This window comes from Phyllostomus hastatus, unplaced genomic scaffold (genome assembly GCF_019186645.2).
Source record: "Phyllostomus hastatus isolate PE091 unplaced genomic scaffold, TTU_PhHast_1.1 phas_contig_58, whole genome shotgun sequence".
Lineage (NCBI taxonomy): Eukaryota > Metazoa > Chordata > Mammalia > Chiroptera > Phyllostomidae > Phyllostomus > Phyllostomus hastatus.
Window position 1 is genome coordinate 3,625,773 of NW_025333916.1, and position 21,128 is coordinate 3,646,900.

General features: G+C 39.3%; 1 protein-coding gene across 2 annotated transcripts in view; it reads left to right on the forward strand.

Annotated features, from left to right (window-relative positions):
- Nucleotides 1-302: 302 nt before the first annotated feature.
- The window catches only part of LIX1 (limb and CNS expressed 1), a 50,792-nt gene continuing 29,966 nt past the window's right edge, over nucleotides 303-21,128 (forward strand). Inside the window, exons 1-3 of one of the 2 annotated variants that reach the window (XM_045848037.1) lie at nucleotides 303-621; nucleotides 17,446-17,609; nucleotides 20,981-21,028. In XM_045848037.1, the coding sequence (XP_045703993.1) occupies nucleotides 540-621; nucleotides 17,446-17,609; nucleotides 20,981-21,028 (294 nt within the window). In that variant the 5' untranslated portion in view covers nucleotides 303-539. The remainder of the gene's footprint in view (nucleotides 622-17,445; nucleotides 17,610-20,980; nucleotides 21,029-21,128) is intronic. The other variant, XM_045848038.1, reaches the window with a different exon arrangement.

The following is a 21,128-nucleotide window of genomic DNA, read 5'->3' on the forward strand; positions in this document are numbered from 1 at the left end:
TACTTGTACAATCTCTACAGCATTTCTTTACCAAAGAAGAATTTAGATTATACTGATTCCAAACTGGAAGTCGAGCTGGAAACTCCTTTGTTACTAAGAAAATTTCCTCGAGAAATAACCTTCTTGATTCCATATACCTGGGAAAAGCACATTTGAAGAGAAGGGACCAAAAGAACTATCCGAGTCGGAAAGCTGCATGCCATTCAGGCAAAATCTGGTTGGAGAAGAAAGCTGTTCCCACGATTAGGGAGCTTCCTCAGCTAGCCTGTAGGTGGGTGTGTTTAACAGAAGGAAGCAATGGAAACCTGCCTGTCAGCCAGCCTTTAGAGCTAATTAGCTCAGCACACAACAAAGATAAGTGAGCCTGGGAGGAGGGCCCCCTGAGGGGTCTTTAGATTCTGGGAAATGTCTGATTGGCAGATGTTAAAAGGGATTCTTTGGTAATCCTGTGCATCAATGAGCTGCACAAATTCAGTCCAGGACTGCAGGAATTCAGGCATGAGGACCCTGTGCAGCAGGCTCACACAGGCAGACCCGAGATGGACAGAACCTTGGAATCCTTGAGACACATCATTGCCCAAGTCTTGCCTCACAGAGACCCGGCTCTAGTCTTCAAAGATTGTAAGTACTGAAGGGGAAAAAGGTGGAACTTTTTTTTTACTTTTTTAGAAAATAGTCCTAAACATCTCGTCACATCCTATTTAAGTATGATTTCTTCTAAATCTCTGTAGTCGTGTGCTGTGTTCTAAGTGATATTTAACTTGTTCCTGACTTCAGTCAGGAGAATGATTTCATTTCATTTTACCTACGGGTATTAGTCACTGGGTTATTTTGTCAATGATACATCTTGCTTAGTGTTTAGAAGTCTTTCCTAAGATCTAAGACTGGCCTTAGACTTAATGGACTTTTCCAAATGCTTTTTAAAAATGAAACAAGGCTGACTACTACTAAGATCAAAATTAAAAATAACTTACATATGATATAAAATATATAATTACTAACCTGTTTAATCTTTTATAACATATATTAGTTATGTTAAATCAAGTGTTGTGTTTGTCCGTAATTTTAAATTTTCCATCAAAGGTTAATAAATCATCAGAGCTCTTAAATTTTGATGACAAATTATAACACATTAGTTAAAAGACCTATAAAATTAGATATCTCCCCACCCCTGCAATACCCTTCCCCTCTAAAAAATCTAAACTTCTATGATAAAGTTATTTCAAAATCTTTTTTAATAATTATGAAAAATGATCTAATCAAGCTTCCCAAATCTGGCAATACTGTTAAACCATTTGTCTTGTAACTTCATTTCTGGAACCAATTTGATTTCCTGCTGCTGCAAAATAGACTATCTTCCCGTTGTATCTTATCTACAGTGGGTTTCACATTACAAAGAGCTTCTGAAATAGAACTTTGCTATGGAACTGCCCAAAAGGTAAAATGCATGTGGATTTTTTTTTTTTTACTTCAATAGGTTACAGCTTTCCTCTTTGTAAATCTCGTTATGCTTGTCTCCATCAAAACTTCAATGGTTTGGATTTTTTCTTTCTGATTGCTGAATAATGTTAGTTTCCAGATGTCCTTTTAGTTTATATTTCTCATATGTGTGATGAAGAAAAAGAAATGTCAGGCTGTTTTATTCTATAAATTTCTTCTTAGAAATTAAATTATAACCAATCTGCCCTCCAAGACATAAAATGAAAGCCTTCTCTTTTCTTTCATCCCTCTCTCTCTCTCTCTCTCTCTCTCTCTCTCTCATTGTCTTCAAGTGTGTGTCAATAGCTATGTTGGAACTAATAAAATCACTCCCTACCCCAGCCTAGCCTTGAGTCTATTCAGGTTTGGTATGTTTCTTTAAGTGAAAAGGGAAGAAAAGAATGTCTGTCTCTTACAATAGCACTGAATTCACTAGTGAAGGGTAAAGAGCTCTTGACCTGCTCAGAGCTTTGGATAAATTGTATAAGATCAGGGGTTTTATACTGAGGGTTTGGATAGTAGAAGCAGTAAAAATAAATAAATAAATAAAAAATAAAGAGGACATTTTTTACTGAGTTCATTGTGAATTTAAGAAGTTTAACCTGAAATCATGGCCCACTTTTTAAGATAATTTAATCCCAGAAATTGTTTACAGTTTAGCATAGAAAATAAAATAGAAGGGTTAAAAGAAAGCATACAGTATATTATGTATTTTCATCCAGACCATTAAAGGACCTCTTTCATACGGAAAAACAAACAGGTGTCCTATTTTATGTATTTCATTCATTAACATGGACCCTAAATTTGATCAGATAGCATTGCCTGCTTACCAGAGAATGGGCTGCCACTCTGCAACTCTTTGCCTGGCTCAGTAGGTATGAATATTAAACTGCAAGTCCTCTCCCTTCAGGTGTTTCTAATCTGAAAAATGACGGAATGAAAGTAAGCCAAATGGCAAATTTCTGTACCAGGAGTTTTTATAACATCAAAACATCCAACCACTCACCATGCTCATAGAGTAAATGGGAACAGGTTTACTTTCTGGGGCAGGACATCAAAAGTAGGCCTGGGGCTATGCCATGCCTGGGCAGCCTCTCCTGCATGTGCCAGAATTTAGCATATGGGCTCATTTTTTTTGGCATACCTATAAGTTGCTGCCACCACACTCCTGTTTTACACAGACTATAAAAAGCTGCCATCTGCTTTGAATGGCAGGTTCTGAACAGCCTCCTCTCTTCCTAGTCACTCCTGGCTCCTATTCCCCTACCCTGGCCCCATCTCTTCCTTCCAGTTGAAAAGGACGAAGCACTTAAGCACATCGCTGCCAATTGCTTAAGAAAGATTGTTACCTTACTTTCCTTCAAGATGAAAAGCCAACCCAGGAACTTTTAAAACCCAGCACTATTGAACATTGTAATAGTGTTTTTCTAAATTTCTCTTCTGTAAATGCAAAGGCAGTTCTTTTTAAATTCTTTAGAAATAGGTAATACAGGTGATATGTGATCATTTTATTAATTTGTTATCCTCAGTTGGATTTTGATATTTTAAAAAACAAGCAATATTAAATTGAACTTCCTCTTCAAGTGAGTTAGGAAAAGCATCCAGAGTTTTCTGGTCTGAGATCAGAGTGCATGGGGATAGTTATATTCACTTAAAGAAATAAAATTTGAATGCATTTCTCAGCCAAGGAGGCCTTCCAAGTGGCATTTTACAATTCATGAAATCTCTCATTTGTTTTAGACAAGGTGCTCACATGGCATTGTCGTGATTTTTTTTTTAAATTTTCTTTCTGGGAAGAAATGGATTTCATTAACATTTTTTTCCCTTTTCCTTATTTTACATCTCAAATGAAAAATAATGGAAAAACATTTTAAATAAGGTGGACTCTCGATTTGAAGTTTGTTCATTTAAGCTCTCACTGGACTGTTCTCCACTCCCCAGATGGCCCCATTTTGTAACAAGTATCAATAGCACTGGAGTCTCCACTCCACTTGACGATCTCTTCACAAAGAAATGAAGGCATATCTCCCTGACACCTTCCACTCTTGGCTTTGCACAACAACAAATTTCTTTGTATGTGTCATGTGTCACAAGCAAAGACGAGCAATACTAAAAGCTGCCCTTGTCAGGTCTTTCAAGAGTGTGTTTGTGAGCTTACTATTGGTTTGCCACTGTTGGACAGTTTCTCACATGCTTCCTCCAAGGAAACCACCACATGATTTCTAGGTGGCTGTACGGTCAGATCCTACTCCGAGTCTTAACCCCTCAAATTACAACAGCACAATATGCCTACCTGCCATCTTTGGGCTCTTCCTTCATTCACAGTAATGCTAGGATGTCAGCAACTCATCACGTGATGACAGGCACTATGCTAGGAACATTTATTCTTCATAGCAAGACAGTAATATGGGTACTATTGCTGTTTATCGGTAAGGGAACGGAGGCTCATGGAGGTTAAGGTGACTTGCCTAAGGTCACACAGCTAGTAAGTGATAGATCCAGAGTTCGAATCTATCTTCCAACTCCTCACCTTTAGCCACTACTGGACATTGCCATGGTGTTCAATGGCCATGTCATAGCCATATCTGTTAGGGAAACAGAGAGGAGATTAAAATGAACTGTTCTGGAAGTATGGAGAGAACCCAATTAAGAAGCATATCTGAACAGGAATGAGAATGAAAGGAGAGGGGCATTTTTGAAGAGAGAGAACAGCTTGTCCAAAGGCAGGTCAGGCAATACAAGAACAATGCACTGGGGTGGGGTGGGGGGACAAGGCTGAGAAGGCAGGTGGGGTCACCCTGAAGTACAGGCACCAGGGAGCCATCGGAGTTTACAGTGGGCCTAGATTAGCTCTGGAAGTTCGTGGCCGTGTGCTGCCTTGGGGAAAAGATCACACTGACAGCTGTCTGTGTGCACTTCCTGGTACTGAGTTGGGAGACAAGTGCAGCAAGAATCCTTTTGCCATTCAGACATGATGCAAGATTTGTACATATAAACATGTTTACAGGGAGAAACCACATTCACTACTTGAAGGCCAAAAACCAAGACAAACTTCTCCAAACAGATCTGTTAAAAAGCTATGTGAGTTGTCATTAAAGCCATGGGAATGTGTTGGCTTCTAGCATAGTTGACTTACAAAGTGATATGTTAGACTTCACCACTATGTCTCCCCAAATTGTATGATGAAAAAGATAAGATGGAACCTTTACTAAACATTGCACGATTAGAAGAAAACTTCTCACAATTTGAGGTGCAATTAACTCTTCCACTTGGGGAAACACTTTTCTGCATGAAAGGTTTTATTTATATCAGGTAGGTGAATACTTCAAAAAGTACATTTTTACCCTTTGGAAATATTAGACCAGACTACAGAACTATGAAAACCCTGAATCTGGCTGTATGCTGTGTGAAAGAGCAAAAGTCCTCAAGAGTCAAGCATTTTCTCCATTTCATGCTTTTTAGTGTAGTTATCTGAAATCTATAAATTTAATGGTACATTTATGGTTTTTGCATTTCACAGAAAAGAACGGAGTGGGATGGAAGGGATGGAAGTGTGTGTGCCCTGAAATCTCTACACGCACCACGCTGCCCCCACCCCGTAAAGTACGCCTGAGAGAATGTGGTTAAAAAACCCTGCACTGCTCACTAGCTCCAATGATTGCATCTTAATTACAACAATTTGAAGTGTGAACGTCTGGTCTATTGAAGTGTACTCAAAGGCTAATTTTACTTCAAAAAAAAATGTATGCTAAGAGATAATACCAACCATTTTTATTTGAATTCTATGAAGAGAAAAATGCGCATTTCAGTTCAGATATCACTGAGATAAGCACTATTCTTTTTTTTTTTTTTGAGTAAATACACATTTGGCAGAGTTTAAATAGTGAAAGGCTCAGCCCCAGAGGAAAATTTTTCAAACTGGAAAAGAGTGGCTTCTTGAACACTTAATGGCCACATCTGTCCTAATACATTTATTTCTTAATATATAAATAAGATTTAACAAATCAAAATAAAATGTGATTGACACTCATCCTGCGATCAAATCAGGTGCCTCTTCCTAGCCTGCTGTCTGTTCTCACTGTAGGCTTTTTTTTTTAACAGTTAAGATTTGTTAGCCTGAACTCAACTTTAACAACTTCTGAAACTCGTGTGTTAAGTTACAGCCTATAATAGGATACAGCTGCACAAGGGTGAGTTCCTAAGTTATGAATTTTCTGTTTAAATGATTCGGTTTTACTGATTATGTGCCACAGATTGATTTAAGAAATGTAAGACAACTTTAGAAGCCTTTCATAAAAGAATCTTCTTTATTTTATATACTTCATATTGAAGTTTTAACCCCACAGACTCATTCCTTTCCTCCATGTTCAAATGCTTATGTAAATTTAGTCTGTCAAGGTAGTTAAAACCATCTTATTTTAAAGGAAAAAGAAATAAAAAGAGTCCTATTGAAAGTTTAATATTGACGAAATAGGCGATTATCATACTCTCTGTAGTTCCCCCTATTCTCTCTGGTGTCCCTGGAATGCTGCTTGAATTACGGCTTGGCTTTTTCTTTCCGGCTGTGATGATAATCAGTTGATCCCTATTTTGATCTCATCCTGTCAGGCAGCTGTGGGAACCCATCATTTAGTCACCACTCCTTTGGCACTTATGGCCTGCGCTAGGTAGTTTATGTTTCTCTCATGTGGCTCTGGGCTGTGAGTTCCAGCTTCCCCGGCATGTTTTTGTCCACACCTGAGTTGGAAATCCCAGGGGGGCAAAGCCATAGCTTGCATTTCTTTGTAGCTCCCAAGGTGCATGTGGCTAAGCACCTAGCAAGTAGGATTGACCTGTTTCATTGCTGATTGGTTGGGATCCTCTCTTTCAAAAAGGGGAATGTTTTTTCCTTTGTCAGGTATTCTTCCTTTATGATAAAATAAACTATATTGAGATCTTCTAAGTCATCATCGACTGACACCTTAATCACAGCCTAATTACATGCAGGGTTAATTTGACAGTCAGATGAGACAGGAGGGAGCTTGGAGTAAGAAGGGGCTCTGAAATGAACACAGCCCCTCAGGCCACTCCCCTGGAGGACTGCCTCAGGTTGGCCTCGGTGGAACAGCCCGCATCATCCCATATACCACGCTGGTACAGTGACTTAGATGATCAGTCCTTACATTCATCCCCCAGATCTACTCAACTGTGAGTCACCAAAGTCCTTGCACTGTACTCTTTTGGGCCAAACTCTGTGCCTTGCACATAAACCCTTGTAAGATAGCTGTGGCAGGGTTTTGAAGAGCATTCTTATGATGATGTTTCCAGGAAAGATATGTTATACATACGCCTAAAGCCACATTTGAAAAGATTTGACTATTTTAACTAAATAGAACTGGTCAGGAAAACAATGTGGCTTTTTGTTTGTTTGTTTTGTTTGATTGTTTTGATCTTATGTTGGTCACCTACACTCAATAGTCCAAATACAGGGCATTGTCAGTGCCCAGCGGAATGTGAGAAGACACATTCCTCCTGATTGGTTAAACAGATTGCATCAGGCTTTTATTTTACATAGCTTTTGAGACTGTATGACATCATCTTACCTACGGTGCACATATCGACCACACACAGGGACTCACGCATGCTGCTGCTGTTTAATTCTGGCATACTTAATGACTTTTTATTTTAATTTGTCTTTATACAATAATTGCTTCTTGTTCCTTCACAGTCTTTCCCCTCTGCCTTTAAAAAGACATCACCTTGTACTTCCAAACATATAAAAATAAGTATTATTTTAATTTCTCCCCCCAAAAGTCCAGCAAGTTTAAACCCTAAAGATAAAAAACAGACCAAAAAGAAGGATGTACTTCTTGCATATTTTGGAGAACCTCCTGAAAGGCTAACTCTGTAAAACACCAAGAGGGTCATAATTCCCCTGAAGAAAGTGTTCAGCGTTGAGGACAGGGACCAGAACAGAAGAAAAGAAAAAGCAAACAAGAGAAGAGACACAGCCAACCTTCCAGCTGCTGTCAGAGTGAGGCACCAACTCTGCAGCGGTACTGACAGAACCTTTCTCTGTTGGGAACAAAAGGAGACTCCAAGCTGTCTCAGTCCTGCTGTGAGGCTGTGGCTACCTTTGAAAGAGTGTCTACACAAAAGAAAAAGGGGCCCAAGTTCCCAACACGTTGTGCCTGACATACAAGCACTGTCAGCAGGATTCCATTAGTGTGTGTGGTCAAAACTTGGCAAAGCCTGGGGATGGTCATAAATGACTGGGCATCTGTAGCAATAGCTGGCTGTCTTGGTCAGTGTCCTGGAGTTCACCAAGCCATGCACACAACACAAAGGTACTGCATTTTGCAACCCACTTTGCATGAGTGGCAAATTGCATCACACTTGAGCTTACCCCCAAATTATGTGGGGGTCTCTTTCTCAACAAAACCAAAAAAAAAATCACATTGGCAAAAACAACTTTTACATGGTTAAACTGCAAGCATAGAAAATACTAATTAACTTCTTTAAAATATCTTCTGCAAAAACCAATTTAATTGAAGATTATATTAAAATATTACAGATCATAAATCCATCTGTTTGGAGGTGAAAAAATTAATTTGAAAATACATTAGTCATCTAGAAATCCTCTTAATGATTAATCTTAAATGGTAGCCTTTTCAATTCATCTTTAGTTGTTTTTGGCAAGGTACATTTCACCCAATTAGATTTTTTTCTTATGTAAGGCATAAAGAAATTCGTTCTTTTTTCCTGATGGGTTTATAACATACTTTTATGATTCCTTTTTGCAGACAAATGATTGTCTTCTATGTAGGACTTACATCATGTGATTGAACTGGGCAATAAACTATAATATTTCTACTTTCCTGAAGCATAAACAGCCATTAAACATTAACTTAAAAATAAAAGTTACTTTCTACAGTTTTGGCTAAGAGCAAGTCTATTGCCTTTAGCATCCATCAGAAAGTGAAAAATTGGAATAAACATTCATGTTTCCAGATTTTGAGGCATGTACCATTTTTTCCATTTAGTTTCTGGCTCTTAAGAAGTTTTGACTTTACTGGTGAATAATATCAAAAGAGCTTTCTCTTTTCTATCTTGAACTCTTCACATATTTTGGAAATGAATTGAATAGCACGATGTATACAATTAGAGAATTTTCAGACTCACAGGCTATTTTTAGAATGTTTAATGATATGATTTCCAATCCAGGAATAGTCAGCTTCAAAGATGCAATACACAAGCATAGAAACATGCCTTTTCACTTCTCCCTTCACCTTCTCTAACACTAGTGATAGTTAACACTGTAGGGCTCCCTGTGCTGAAGCTCTCTGTTCTGAGCATTTCCCAGTCTGAGCCTTAGAGCAACCTGGCGATGTAAGTACTACATTTTACAGATAGGCCTGGGGCAGTTAGGGAGGTAGAAACAGTGGCAGAAACAGGAAACAAACCCAGGCATTCTGGCTCCAGAGTCCATAATTTTAACTACTAAGTAATCTACCTGCCTATAGATAAAAGGTGGCAAGACAAGGTGCAATTTGCATTTTATTATGTTTGAACCAGTGCCTTTATTTGAGTGCCCTTCTATGATATACTCTGTAATCCATGGGGCATTTATAGCCTCTACCTCTCAGAATTGCCACATGGAAACAGAGGGCACATGTCCCTACTGGCATCTCCACTGTGTCCAACCTGTGAAAATGACCAGCTCTATATTTTTACGATAAAAGCCCTGTGAGTGTCCAGTTATCGATTTCCTTCTTGAAGGGACTTTGTACTCTTCCCAAGCTGCTGAGGGAGCCCTCTCTTGTTTGCTTCACCCCCAATCACATAAATTTTTAGCCCTAGAGATTTTTTGCCCAAGCTCCTCCTGGAGAAACATTCTACTTGAGGTAACCCAGATGCCAAAACCAACCACACATTCTCTCCAGGTGTCTGGGCCCTTCCTCTTCATGGAGGGAGCCACCACCATGACCAGCACAACCCTGCAGCAAGGTGCCCTTCATGGGTAAACCTGAGACACCAGGACAATGGGGTTGATTTTCAGTTATTAAAAGAAGCTAAGTTCCCTTCTCTGTCTCTTGTCATATCATACCCCCTTCCTAATAGCACCCTCTCCTATCACTCCCTTATATAACTTCTCAGCCGAGGCACTACTATTTTTGTTATTGTTCTTACTCTTTCATCAAATACCACCCTCACAGCTGTGGGAGCACAATTTCCCTCCCTTCTCCCATCCTGGGCTACATCTCATTTTTCTGAGGTGGCTCAGTTAAGACCCTCCTTTTATACAGATTTTTCTAGAACTTTTCAGCCCACATTCATTTGTTTGTCTTGTTCTATTGACTTAATTATTATGCCACACCTTTTTAGGTTTTAAATATCACTTTAAAATCATCTCTGTAGCACTAATATTTCATTCACCAATTCTATTATGAATATTATTTTTGCAATCAAATTGTACATCTTCATGGGCAGAGGTCTGTTTTTTTTTAAGATTTTATTTATTTATTTTTTAGAGAGGGAAGGGAAGTAGAGAGAGAGAGAAACATCAATGTGTGTGCGGTTGCTGGGGGCCATGGCCTGCAACCTAGGCATGTGCCCTGGCTGGGAATCGAACCTCCGATGCCTGGTTCACAGCCTGAGGTCAATCCACTGAGCTACGGCAGCCAGGGTGGCAGAGGTCTGTTTTGAACTTCTTTTTTACTCCGTACTACCAATGTCAGTGACTCCACAAAACCTGCCAGAGCCACACCACTGGTTAGTTACGGTGTTCTGTTCCACGGCTCCCACAAGCTACTTTCAAATCCTTTTCAAAAGAGTGCTCCAGGAAGTCAACACAAAGGGATTAGAGATGGCACTCTAGGACAGAAAGTACTCACCATCCCCCATCCAGGATTTTCCTACTTACTCCGAAGGTACAGCCCCAGGTACCAAGCGACTGGCATTCACTTGTCTACTCTGACCAGGCTTCATCTTTCCACACATACTCCACCATCTGCAGCTGAGGAATGGCTACCACCACCATGTCCGTGTTGTGCAGGTACCATGGTGGTTTGTACATGAAACCTGCCATTCAAGAGCAAGTATCAACCTGTCCATGAATCATAGTGACCTCACTTACCTTCTATATGTTAATTCAGTTGCCTTCAAAACTGTTCGGCTATGTAGAGTTTTCTTAGATTCCAAGTGAATTTACAACTGCTTCTAGATGAATAGCCTTGTGCTGGATGCCAGGGGGCTACAGAGAACAATGAACCAGAGTCTCTGCCCTCTAGAATCTCACAGTCTGCTGTGAGTGAAATAACAGACACCGTACTCTGTAAGATGAATTGTCACAAGGTGATTTTCCTCTGGCCAGAAGGAAGTCCAGCCAAGCCTGACTTGATCAATTTAGCCTTCACTGAAGCTGACTGAGGGTTTCTGCTAGAATGAGGCACAGGTTGGCTGGTCAGGTGTTACACATTGTTGGATGTCTTCGTTGGCCAGCTGTCTCCTGTGAATACCTCAGTGCTGAAATTTATCATCAAGAAGAAAGCATGCAGAAAGAGAAAATGAAAACATCATTTATGAGAGACCTGCTTGGGGATCTGATTACTGCTCTGAAAACTGTCATGTTCAAATTTCAAAACACAGTGAAAAAGAAAGTAGCCACACTAATGTCCATAAACTATGTAGCAAATTGTATTGGTGTCGACACACAAAATATTCAAAACTGCTGAGGAGATTTATCCTAGTCATCCAGGGCTGCTGTAACAAAGTACCATAGGCTGGGTGGCTTAAACACAGAAATTTATTTCTCTCAGTTCTTAAGGTGAGGAACATAAGATTCCAAAAGTTTTGGTTCTTAGTGAGAGCCTTCTTCTTGGCTACAGATAGTTGCTTTCTTGCTGTGTGCTCACATGGCTGAAAAAGGAAGCTCTGATGTATTTTGTTCTTAGAAGGACACTAATTGGAGTCACAAAAGGAAACTGGATTTTATGCTATTATTCCTAGGATAAAAACATTTTCCTTTAGTGTCCATTGAGACAAAGGAGAGACTTTTAAAAAACTTTACTAAGCTTTGGGATAAATAATGCATGGCTGAAAAAGATGTGTTCCAGTCCATTGCGTCCTGACCCTAAGGTTGAGGGAACCATCAGGCAGACGTGACCTTGAGTTTTGCTCATGCCCCTCTGCCCAGAAAGCCTGTGTCAAGCCCATCTCAGTCTTTTGTCATTTCCTCTTGTTTCTCTTGTGGTCTCTCCAGTAGACATCTTTCCATGAAAGAAGGGGCTATGTGAAGGGATGCCTAGCTACAGCCCTCTGTGAGGCACACAGTCAGTGGATATTGATACCATTGCTGTAAACTGGAGCACAGTGTTGCTGGAGACTGGCCATCAGCATACCTGTCCCCACACACACAGACTGCTCATCCAGCGTGAGAGTTTGAGCTGTAAACATGTCTTATCACTTGCATAAAAAATATTAAACTTTGCTTCCTTCAACTTTGTAATGAACGAGTGTCAGAAAATGGCCCCTGGGAGCCCTGGCCAGTGTGGCTCAGTTGGTTGGACATCATCCCACAAAGGTAAAGTTTGCTGGTCCAATTCTTGGTCAGAGCACAGGCCTGGGTTGCAGGCACATGCAAGGGCAGTCAGTCGATGTTTGTCTACCAATGGATGTTTCTCTCTCATGTTGATGTTCCTCTCCCTCTCTTTCTTCCTCCCTTCCCCTCTTTCAAGTAAATACATACATACATACATACATACATACATACATACATACATATTTTTAAAAAGAAAAATAGCCCTGGGAAAAGCTAAGTAAAGTAAATCTTACAAAGAGCCTCCTGTGCCTCCCCTACCAACAAATGCAGCACACGCTCCATACCTTTTGTGACACTTAAATACTCAACTAACATTTATTATGTTCCCACCATGTTCCAAACATTGTGGGAAAAGTGATACAATTCTTCCTCTGAAGAGCACTGTCTCTGGTGGAGATAGACATACATGAAAACAACTTAAATTCCATCACAATTAGGGAGTGTCTCAGAATAAACAAAGAACATGGACTATACACTCAGGCGGAACCAGGTTTAAAGTCCCAGGTCTAAAATTTAGTAGCTACGTAATTGTGCCCTGAGCATCTTTTATTTCTTATCTGTAAGTTGTGGATGACAAAATCTATTTCTAGGGGCATTGTAATGATTAAATAAGAAAATGCATAGTGCCTGGCATATAATAGGTGCACGATAAGGGAGGCGAGAATAGCAACTCCTTCCTACAGCAGGGCTTCTCAAACTTGGTTGCGCGTCAGACTGCCTGAGAATCTCATTAAAAAGCAGATTCTGGTTCCGTAGGCCTGGGTGCACCCAGAGGTTCCGCATTTCTAATACATCCCCCAGTGATAACTGTGCTGTTTCTCAGAGAACTGCAGTTTCTGTAGTAAGGATTTAGATATTTTTTTTGGTTTTGGTTTTATTCCTAAGGAGCTGATGCTGGAGGTGCATCTTTAAAAATGAGTAGGTGCCACCAAAGAAGACAGCAGACAGTGGGAGAAAGGGCATTCCAAGAAGAGAAGGGAAATACAGTAACGTAAGAAGCCTAGGAGGGTGTGAGGGGCCTGGAATGTGACTTGGAGACAGAAATTTGGAATGAGAAGGAGCATCAAGACATAGTGTTTTTATGCCTTGCCAATGAGTCATTTATTCTGTAGGTAATGAAGGGCTCACAGAAAGATTTAAGAAGCTGTGAGTGACCATGGACTACAAGATTCAGAAAGATTACCCAGGAAACAACTGGAGGGTGGGATGGGAGGATGCCTGGAGTCTGGAGGGCACTGTGGTGTGTGCTGGGTGAGACAGGAGCCAATGCAGCAAAGGCGGGTAAACTGGGAAGAAGTGGTGCCTACAGAGGACATCAGGGTAAGGAACTGGCACATCTTGGACATTTATTAAATATAGAAAGAGGAAATTAAGGTTTCTGCCAGGCTTCTGATTTAGTGATTTAGGGGACTGGGAGGATAATCACATCACTTTCTAAGTAATTTGGGAGAAAGAGAAGACTTTCTGGGCAAGAAATTGATCTGAGTTTGGGAATATGTTTAATTTGTGTGATATCCAAATGAAAGTATTTACTAACACACGTGGAGTTACAAGAGCATGTTTGGGAACTGTCAGTGTATTTTATGGTAGGCAAAGTCATGGAGATAGGTTCTGTCATAGAAGGAGAACATTAGAGAGAGAAGCAAAAAAAAAAAAAAAACTATAACAAGATTCTCATGCAAATCAAAAGAGGGGTGGGCAAAGGGAGGGATACCCATAGACAGACAGAGAAGAAATGATTAGATATAGAGAAGCAGATCAGGGAGACTACTGTTAGAAAAGCCTAGGGATACGAGGGTTTCTAGAAGAAATTAATCAGTTGTATCAAATGCATTTAGAAGTCCATTAAATAAGGACTGAAAATTAGGAATTGGCAATATTTGCCAGAGTACTTTCAGTGGAATAATGTAGCAGGGGTGTCTAACCCACGGCCCATGGTCTGCATGCAGCCCAGGATGGCCATGAATACAGCTCAGGATGGGTATGAATGCAACCCAACACAAACCCGTAAATTTACTAAAAACATTTTTTTTTGCTCATCAATTTTCATTAATGTTTGTGTATTTAATGTGCGGCCTAAGACAACTCTTCTTCCAGTGTGGCCCAGAGACACCAAAAAGTTGGACACACCTGATGGAGAAAAGCCAGATTGTATTAGGTTAAAAATGAATGGAAGCTAAGGAAACAGAGGTTGTGATGTAGAACATTCTTTCTAGCAACTTGGCTATAGTGGGAAAATTTTAATAACTAGCAGCCAGAAATAGTTTCAATATTATATTTCATTTAATTGGTTGATTAACTGATTCATTCATTCATTGATTCACCCATCTATTATTTTGAGCATATTTATGGCAGCCAAGTAATGTGTAAAGAGGAAATATCTAAAAAAATAGGAGGTCAAGAGAATGATTAATATAACAATCCGCAGGAGAAACAACACAAATTCACTTGAGACTGGAGGAATTAAGGTGGAACTGTGCACTTGTGCAGATGAGTCACTCTAGATGTAGGGTTGGATGTCACATGCTCAGTAGCCCAAGTTTGTCCTGTAACATGGAGGCAGGATCATTGCTGAGCAGTGAAGGTGCAACTGCAGCTAGAGACTCAACTGTGTGGGGAGGCCTGTCCTCAAACTTGGATGGTTTTCTTTAGCAGTATTTGACCCACTGCTTGCATTTTCTTTGATATTGTCTGTGAACCTTGTTGTTGCTACTTCAAAAAAAAAATCGAGGAACATGTTTTTCATAAATACAGTATCCTCTGATATACTGATCTTTGGAATTCCAAATAGCAAGCTGGACTTCTTCCCTCTGCACTCCATTCATCTGGTTTTCTAGTCATCAAGAGGAGATGGAAATAGGAAGATGGATTGTGTGTGTGCATGGACATATGTTGCACTCTTTAAAGGCGATGACATACACAGGACCATCAAAGAAGTCTTCTGAGGTTGCAGAATAAAAAATACAAAATCTGCTACTTTTATTCATGCAGAAGTTTTACTTACTACATACCTTCAAACTCTTGAATCCACAGGGCTTAATGTGCCAAACTTCTTATATTCATTTTACCCAAATAATCATGAGTCTTCAACTTCCTACTGTAGCTCTCGGCTGAATATCATTCAACAATGAATTTATTTAAAATAGCAGCTAATATGCTTTGTTGACTATCAGAGCAACAAGCCACTGGCTTGAGGGTTAGGCTTCAATTTTCAAGACACCTCTGCTGAATTCTGAAGGTCAAATGCAAGTAAAAACAAAAATCAACCAACTCAAAATTCTTGTTTTCTTGGGAATAGGAGGGAAGGGAGGATAAGAAGCAGAAGTTCAGTTTAGAAAATAAAAGTTCTAATTCTATTTTGAGTTACATGAACTAGTAGAAAATACTATTTTGAATATTTGTGAATGAATGAGAAAGCTCTGTAATGGCCACTCACACTTTGACCACTTCAGCATGTACTTCATTGGTTAGTTCATTTATCCCCTCTGATGGTCTTACATTTTCCTGGTTTCTTTACAAACTACTTTTTAAAAACTGAACACTGCATTTTATATCAATAAAGCTGGAAAGAAAAAAGAAAAGAATAAAAAATACTAAACACTACAATTTTTAAGTATGCACAGGATTTTAACTCCTTAGGTATCTTGATAATTTGCCTGAACTAATACACATTGTGAAGCTGATTGGTGACCTAGGGAATAAGGCAAAGGAGCAGGTGCTTTACTAAACATTTTGACCTGGAGGCAAAAATACCTCCTGGTGGTACAATGTTTTTGGCTCCAGGTCAAACTCTGTGACTCTCCTGACTCCCTGAAGAATACCAATGCCCAGCATTTTGAAGCACATCCAGGAATGTATCCCAGAGAATGTCAAAAGAGTATAGATACTATGGTACGCAAAGAACACTTGAAAGTACACAAATTATTTAATCTACATATTTTGAGAAAAATATAAAAGTTGTTTGTATTAGTATGTTTTCATATGCAAGTGAGAGAGAGATACCAGTTCAAACTGGTTAAAGGAATAATCAGATGGGTTGGCTTGAGAGCTCAAACTCCGCCATCAGAACTGAGTCTTTCTCCATCTCTTAGTTCTACCCTTCTCCGTGTTGGCTTTCTCATCAGCACGTTTCCCTTTGCTTGGGTAGCACCACACTTAGCTCCTACCTCACCACCCCCCACCCCATCCAGCATCCCTAGTGAAAAAGAAGAATCCAGGCTTCCAATATTTCCAACAAAATTCCTGGACTGAACTGGCTCTAAATGGCTTGGCTTTGGTCAAAATCCCACCCTCAGCCTTGGGGAAGACAAGGTTGAAAGAAAGGTAATTCTTTTAGGAAAACCTCTGTGCTATTTCCATAAGGAGGGGAAGGAAGCAAACAAATGACAGGCAGGCAAAAACAAACGATGTCCTACACTGCCTTTAAGTTATGTGGTAGGCTGTCATGTAGATAAGAGGATAAACTTCTATGAGGCCCCAGAAACTGGAAGGAGACCACTTGCACAAAGATTACAGGAAAGCAGATTTCACCTTACTCCCAAAAAGGACCTTTACACAGTCAGAACCATTAGCAGTTGGGATAGGCTGCCTCCAGATGTGCCGAGTGCCAGTCCTCCCATGCGTGCAGGCACAGGCCAGATGGGCATCTGTCAGTACTGCTGATCAGGGAATTCCTGCATTAGGCAGAGCTTTGCCTGCATGACCTATAAGTTCTACAATTCTATTATCCTTGTTAATTTCCACAATTCAATTTGCAGTACAGGATAAACAAACCAACCTAATTTGATCTGGAAATTCTGCAGGCTATCACAGGTCATTTAATCTAAAACATATGGCTATAGCCATTACTGTGTTTTCTGAAGTCATCTCACAGACGTGGTCCTTAACAAGGTCTCCATGTTATTAGTTTCACTTATGGCTTTTTCCAGTCTCCTGCTTATTACACAATTGCCTTTCATTCTTAAGACTGGGGTAGAAAGAAGCATGAAAGAGTTTTCTTCTTTGTGCCCTTTTCCTCTTAAACCGTATCATAGGTGAATCCCAATGAAAATTACATTGGTTACATCTTTGTCTTTGAATTTGGTTTTCAATTTGCAGGTTTAAGAATCTATGAGAAATGGGAGGAGGAGCCATGGATCTGGACAAAATTTATTAAGGCAAATTTTCAAAGAAGAATGAGTGAGATGTTTTACAAAGTAAATTTAATATACTACAATATTGTTCGAATTAGGGTACCAAACCACCTGAGCCGTACTCATGAAGGAATAAACACATTTGTGTTAAGTAGTATTTGCTTCTTTCACAATTGAAAACATCCCTCAAATCAAAATTTGTTTTGCCAGGATCTGTCCATTCTTAATAATGATTTTGTTTCTTATCTTTTCCAGTGAATGTGGTGTCAATGTTGCAGGAGTTTTGGGAAGGCAAGCAGCAACAGAGGGCTGCATTCCCCAGTGAAGGCCTCGTGGTGTACGAGTCCCTTCCATCTCCTGGGCCACCCTTTGTGAGTTACGTGACCCTTCCAGGGGGAAGCTGTTTTGGCAACTTTCAGGTAAGAAGCAATCATAAATTGGTTAATGAAAGTTAATTGGGTTAAAATAAAGTAAGCCTTTTTCTAAAATGGTAATATTATAGGTTTTTTTGTTTGCAGTGAAAAAAGTTGTGTCATATTCTATTATATATACAGGAAAATTAGTCTGATGTTTCCATTTTAAAAAATAAAAGTATTGTATTTTAAATTGGAGTATCCTATGATAATTCTTTATGGAAAGTGAATTTTATAGTACTTTATTGGCCTGATAGTTGCTGCCTTTTCTCTCAAAATATTTTGGAATATACCTGAAATAACAAAGGAACTTTAGCAAAGTCCTTCCATCATGGCCCTTTCAGCAGGAGAAAGTTTCCATTGCCACGAATTCTGTGATCAAGGACTGGTCAGTCTCATACACACCAAAGCATGACCAACAACAAAGGTTACGATTTACAGGGCTGGGTTCAGCCTGGGTTTCAGGCTTTGTGCTAAGCCCAAGTTCTACCTCTGAGTAACTGTTTACCCTCAGGAAATCAATTTAACTTCTTGATCTCTTTGGCTGTGAGAAGAGGAATAACACCCACAGGGTTGGCGAGGAGTCATGAGAGCCCTGGCTGGTGTGGCTCAGTGGATTGAGCACCAGCCTATGAACCAAAGGGTCACCAAATCGAATCCCCATCAGGGCACATACCTGGGTTGCAGGCCAGGTCCCCAGTAGGGGGTGCACTAGAGGCAACCACACATTGATATTTCTCTCCCTCTCTTTCTTCCTCCCTTCCCTTCTCTCTAAAAATAAATAAATCAATAAAATCTTTAAAAAAAAGAAGTCATGAGATATACATGCAGCATGTTTATTTGGTACATAGGTATTCCAACTATTGTTTGATAATTATTATGAAGACTTCCAGTTAGTTAAGTCTTTATTATATTTATGATGGGTGATGATTCATTTCTGTTGTACATCTACTCACACAAAAACAGTGACCTCCATTAACCATCAACTTCTGGTTATCCAGTCAAACAAATACTCATTGAATGAAGAGAAAGTATCAAGCACTGGGCCAAGTGTTGAGTATGTAATTCACACCTTTAGGAAATGAATGTACAAAAATATTATAGTAATTATATATAGTTATATTTAAGGGTCACTGAAAGCATAAAGAAAGGAATTTCTTAGTTTACCAGTGACCTCTATAAGTGTCTTTTCAGTACAGTGAACCATCTCTCAATTTTCAACGACTGGCAAAAATGCCTTATTTACAGTTTATAGACAATTGAAACTCATAAGCATTCAAGTTTCCCTCTTAGCTTTGACAACTAGGATGCTCAGGGTCAAATTTTCAGTGTGTCTCTTTGTAGTGTATATCTACAGAACTTGATGTCATGTAATACTGGGTTGGTCAAAAAATCCATATGGTTTTTTCCTATAAAATAAAAGACACAATAACTTTATTGATTTGGATATTTTGAGTATGTTAGCTATCTCCCATGTGGTATAACGTTGATTGTTCTCAATTAATGTCTTGATTTGATTGCTATCAATTTCAATTGGTCTACCTGACCATGGAGAATCATCCAGCAAGAAATCTACAGCGCAAAACTTCATAAACCCCTTTTGACACATTCAATCAGTTACAGCACCTTCTCCATACACTGCACAAATCTTTTTAGTGTGTTTCAGTTGCATTTTGAGCCTTCTTGAAATAAAAAAGCATAATGTGTATATTCTTCTATCTTCAATATTAAAATGGCTACACAAAAACTCACCAATTTCAATAAGTTTTTTAAATGCACATTGATATGACAGCTGTCATACTACAATCTAACAAAATTGTTTCAAATGAAGATAAAGGCAGCTAAAGGCTACTAGAGTCATGTTACTGAAAAGACCAAATGCATTTTTTGGCCAACCCAGTATTTATATTTCTATCTTTAGTCCCCTTTTTAACTTAGTATGTCTCACTCATTTATGTTATCCTATTACCATTGTTATCTGTTTTATGTTATTTAAATATTTTGTGAATGAGAGGAGAATATAGTTTAATAAATGGACCCACAGACCTGTGTCTGCCTAGAGGAAGTCAAAGAAGGATTCACAAGGTGACGTGTGCAGTTGAGGGTGTCTTTGCCAGTCTGTAGAGGAGGATGACATTCTCAGCATAGAAGACAGTGTGTGCAAAGGCATGGAGAAGAGAAAACCACAAGCACTTGCAGAATTTTGGGAGCCTACCTGTGTGTGGCAGGAAAGTAGTGGGAGATGATGGCCAAGCACCCACATCAAACCACAGGGATCTTCAAGCTTTGGAAAGGACAGCAGGTTTTATTCTATATAAAATCAGCACCCCTGGAGGATTCTGAGAAGGAGAGTGATATATTCAAATGTGTTTCAGAAAGATTACTCTGGCAGTAGTGTGGGACAATTTTAAGGATAATTTAAAAACTATTTTCAAAACTTCTGATGCAGCAATCAACACAGTCCTGCCACCTTCTGCACTGAGCAGTGGTCACCAGTGGATCTTGACCTCTGAGTAATGAAAGTGAATTGCCTTAGGAGGATGATTTGAAAGTAGGTCTAGAAGCCTCATAACAGAGCTTGATATAACCTCAGACACTTAGATAAGAATGATAGGCAGGGGAGGGGGAAGAAAGGCAGCACTGAGAAAGGGAATCCCTAATGCACATGAACCTGCCCACTCACACAGAGCTCCCATCAGACTTCCTCTTTCAGGGGAGACCTCCTAGGGAAACAGACAGGCTCAGCCAGAGTCTTGACACCTAACCGAATGTATTTCTCTGTCTACGAATGTCAATGGACTAAAGATGGCCAAACATTTCAGGAAACCCAAAAAAGCAAAAGAGAAAAATTCAAGGCAAGCAAACAAAAGAATAGAAATGATTCAAGTAGCAAAAGACATAAGAGAGTATTACAATGAGAATCCTCAAAAAATTGTGGGAAGATATTTATCACTCAAATATCTATGATATCAGGAGTAAGCAAGTAACAGGAAATTTAAAATATGATTTCCGAATTAGAAAAATAAATAAATAAATAAGCAGTAAATCGACAGGTGGACATAGATAACAGCTAAATTAGTAGAGGAGCCCTAACTGGTGTGACTCAATTGTTTGAGCATCCATTGTCCCTCAAAGCAAAAGGTTGCCAGTTCGATTCCAGGTCAGGGCACATACCTGGGTTGCAGGTTCAATTCCTGGTCTGGAGGCATGCAAGATGCAGCCATCAGTGTTTCTTTTTCACATTGATGTTTCTCTCCTTCTCTTTCTCCCTGACTTCCTTGCTCTCTAAAAATAAATAGATAAATAGAATCCTTTAAAAAATTGTAAAGTATAACCAAGTAAAAAAAAAATACTAACATAAGTGTTCTATCACTTAGAGAGCACAAGACAAAGAGATGGAAAACAATAGCATGGAAGACATGGGGGTAAATATTGAAGATAAATATTTTAATAACAGTTCTAGAAAGAGACAAAGGAAATAAATAATGGAAGTAATTTTCCTTGAGTTGAAGAAAAGCACAAATT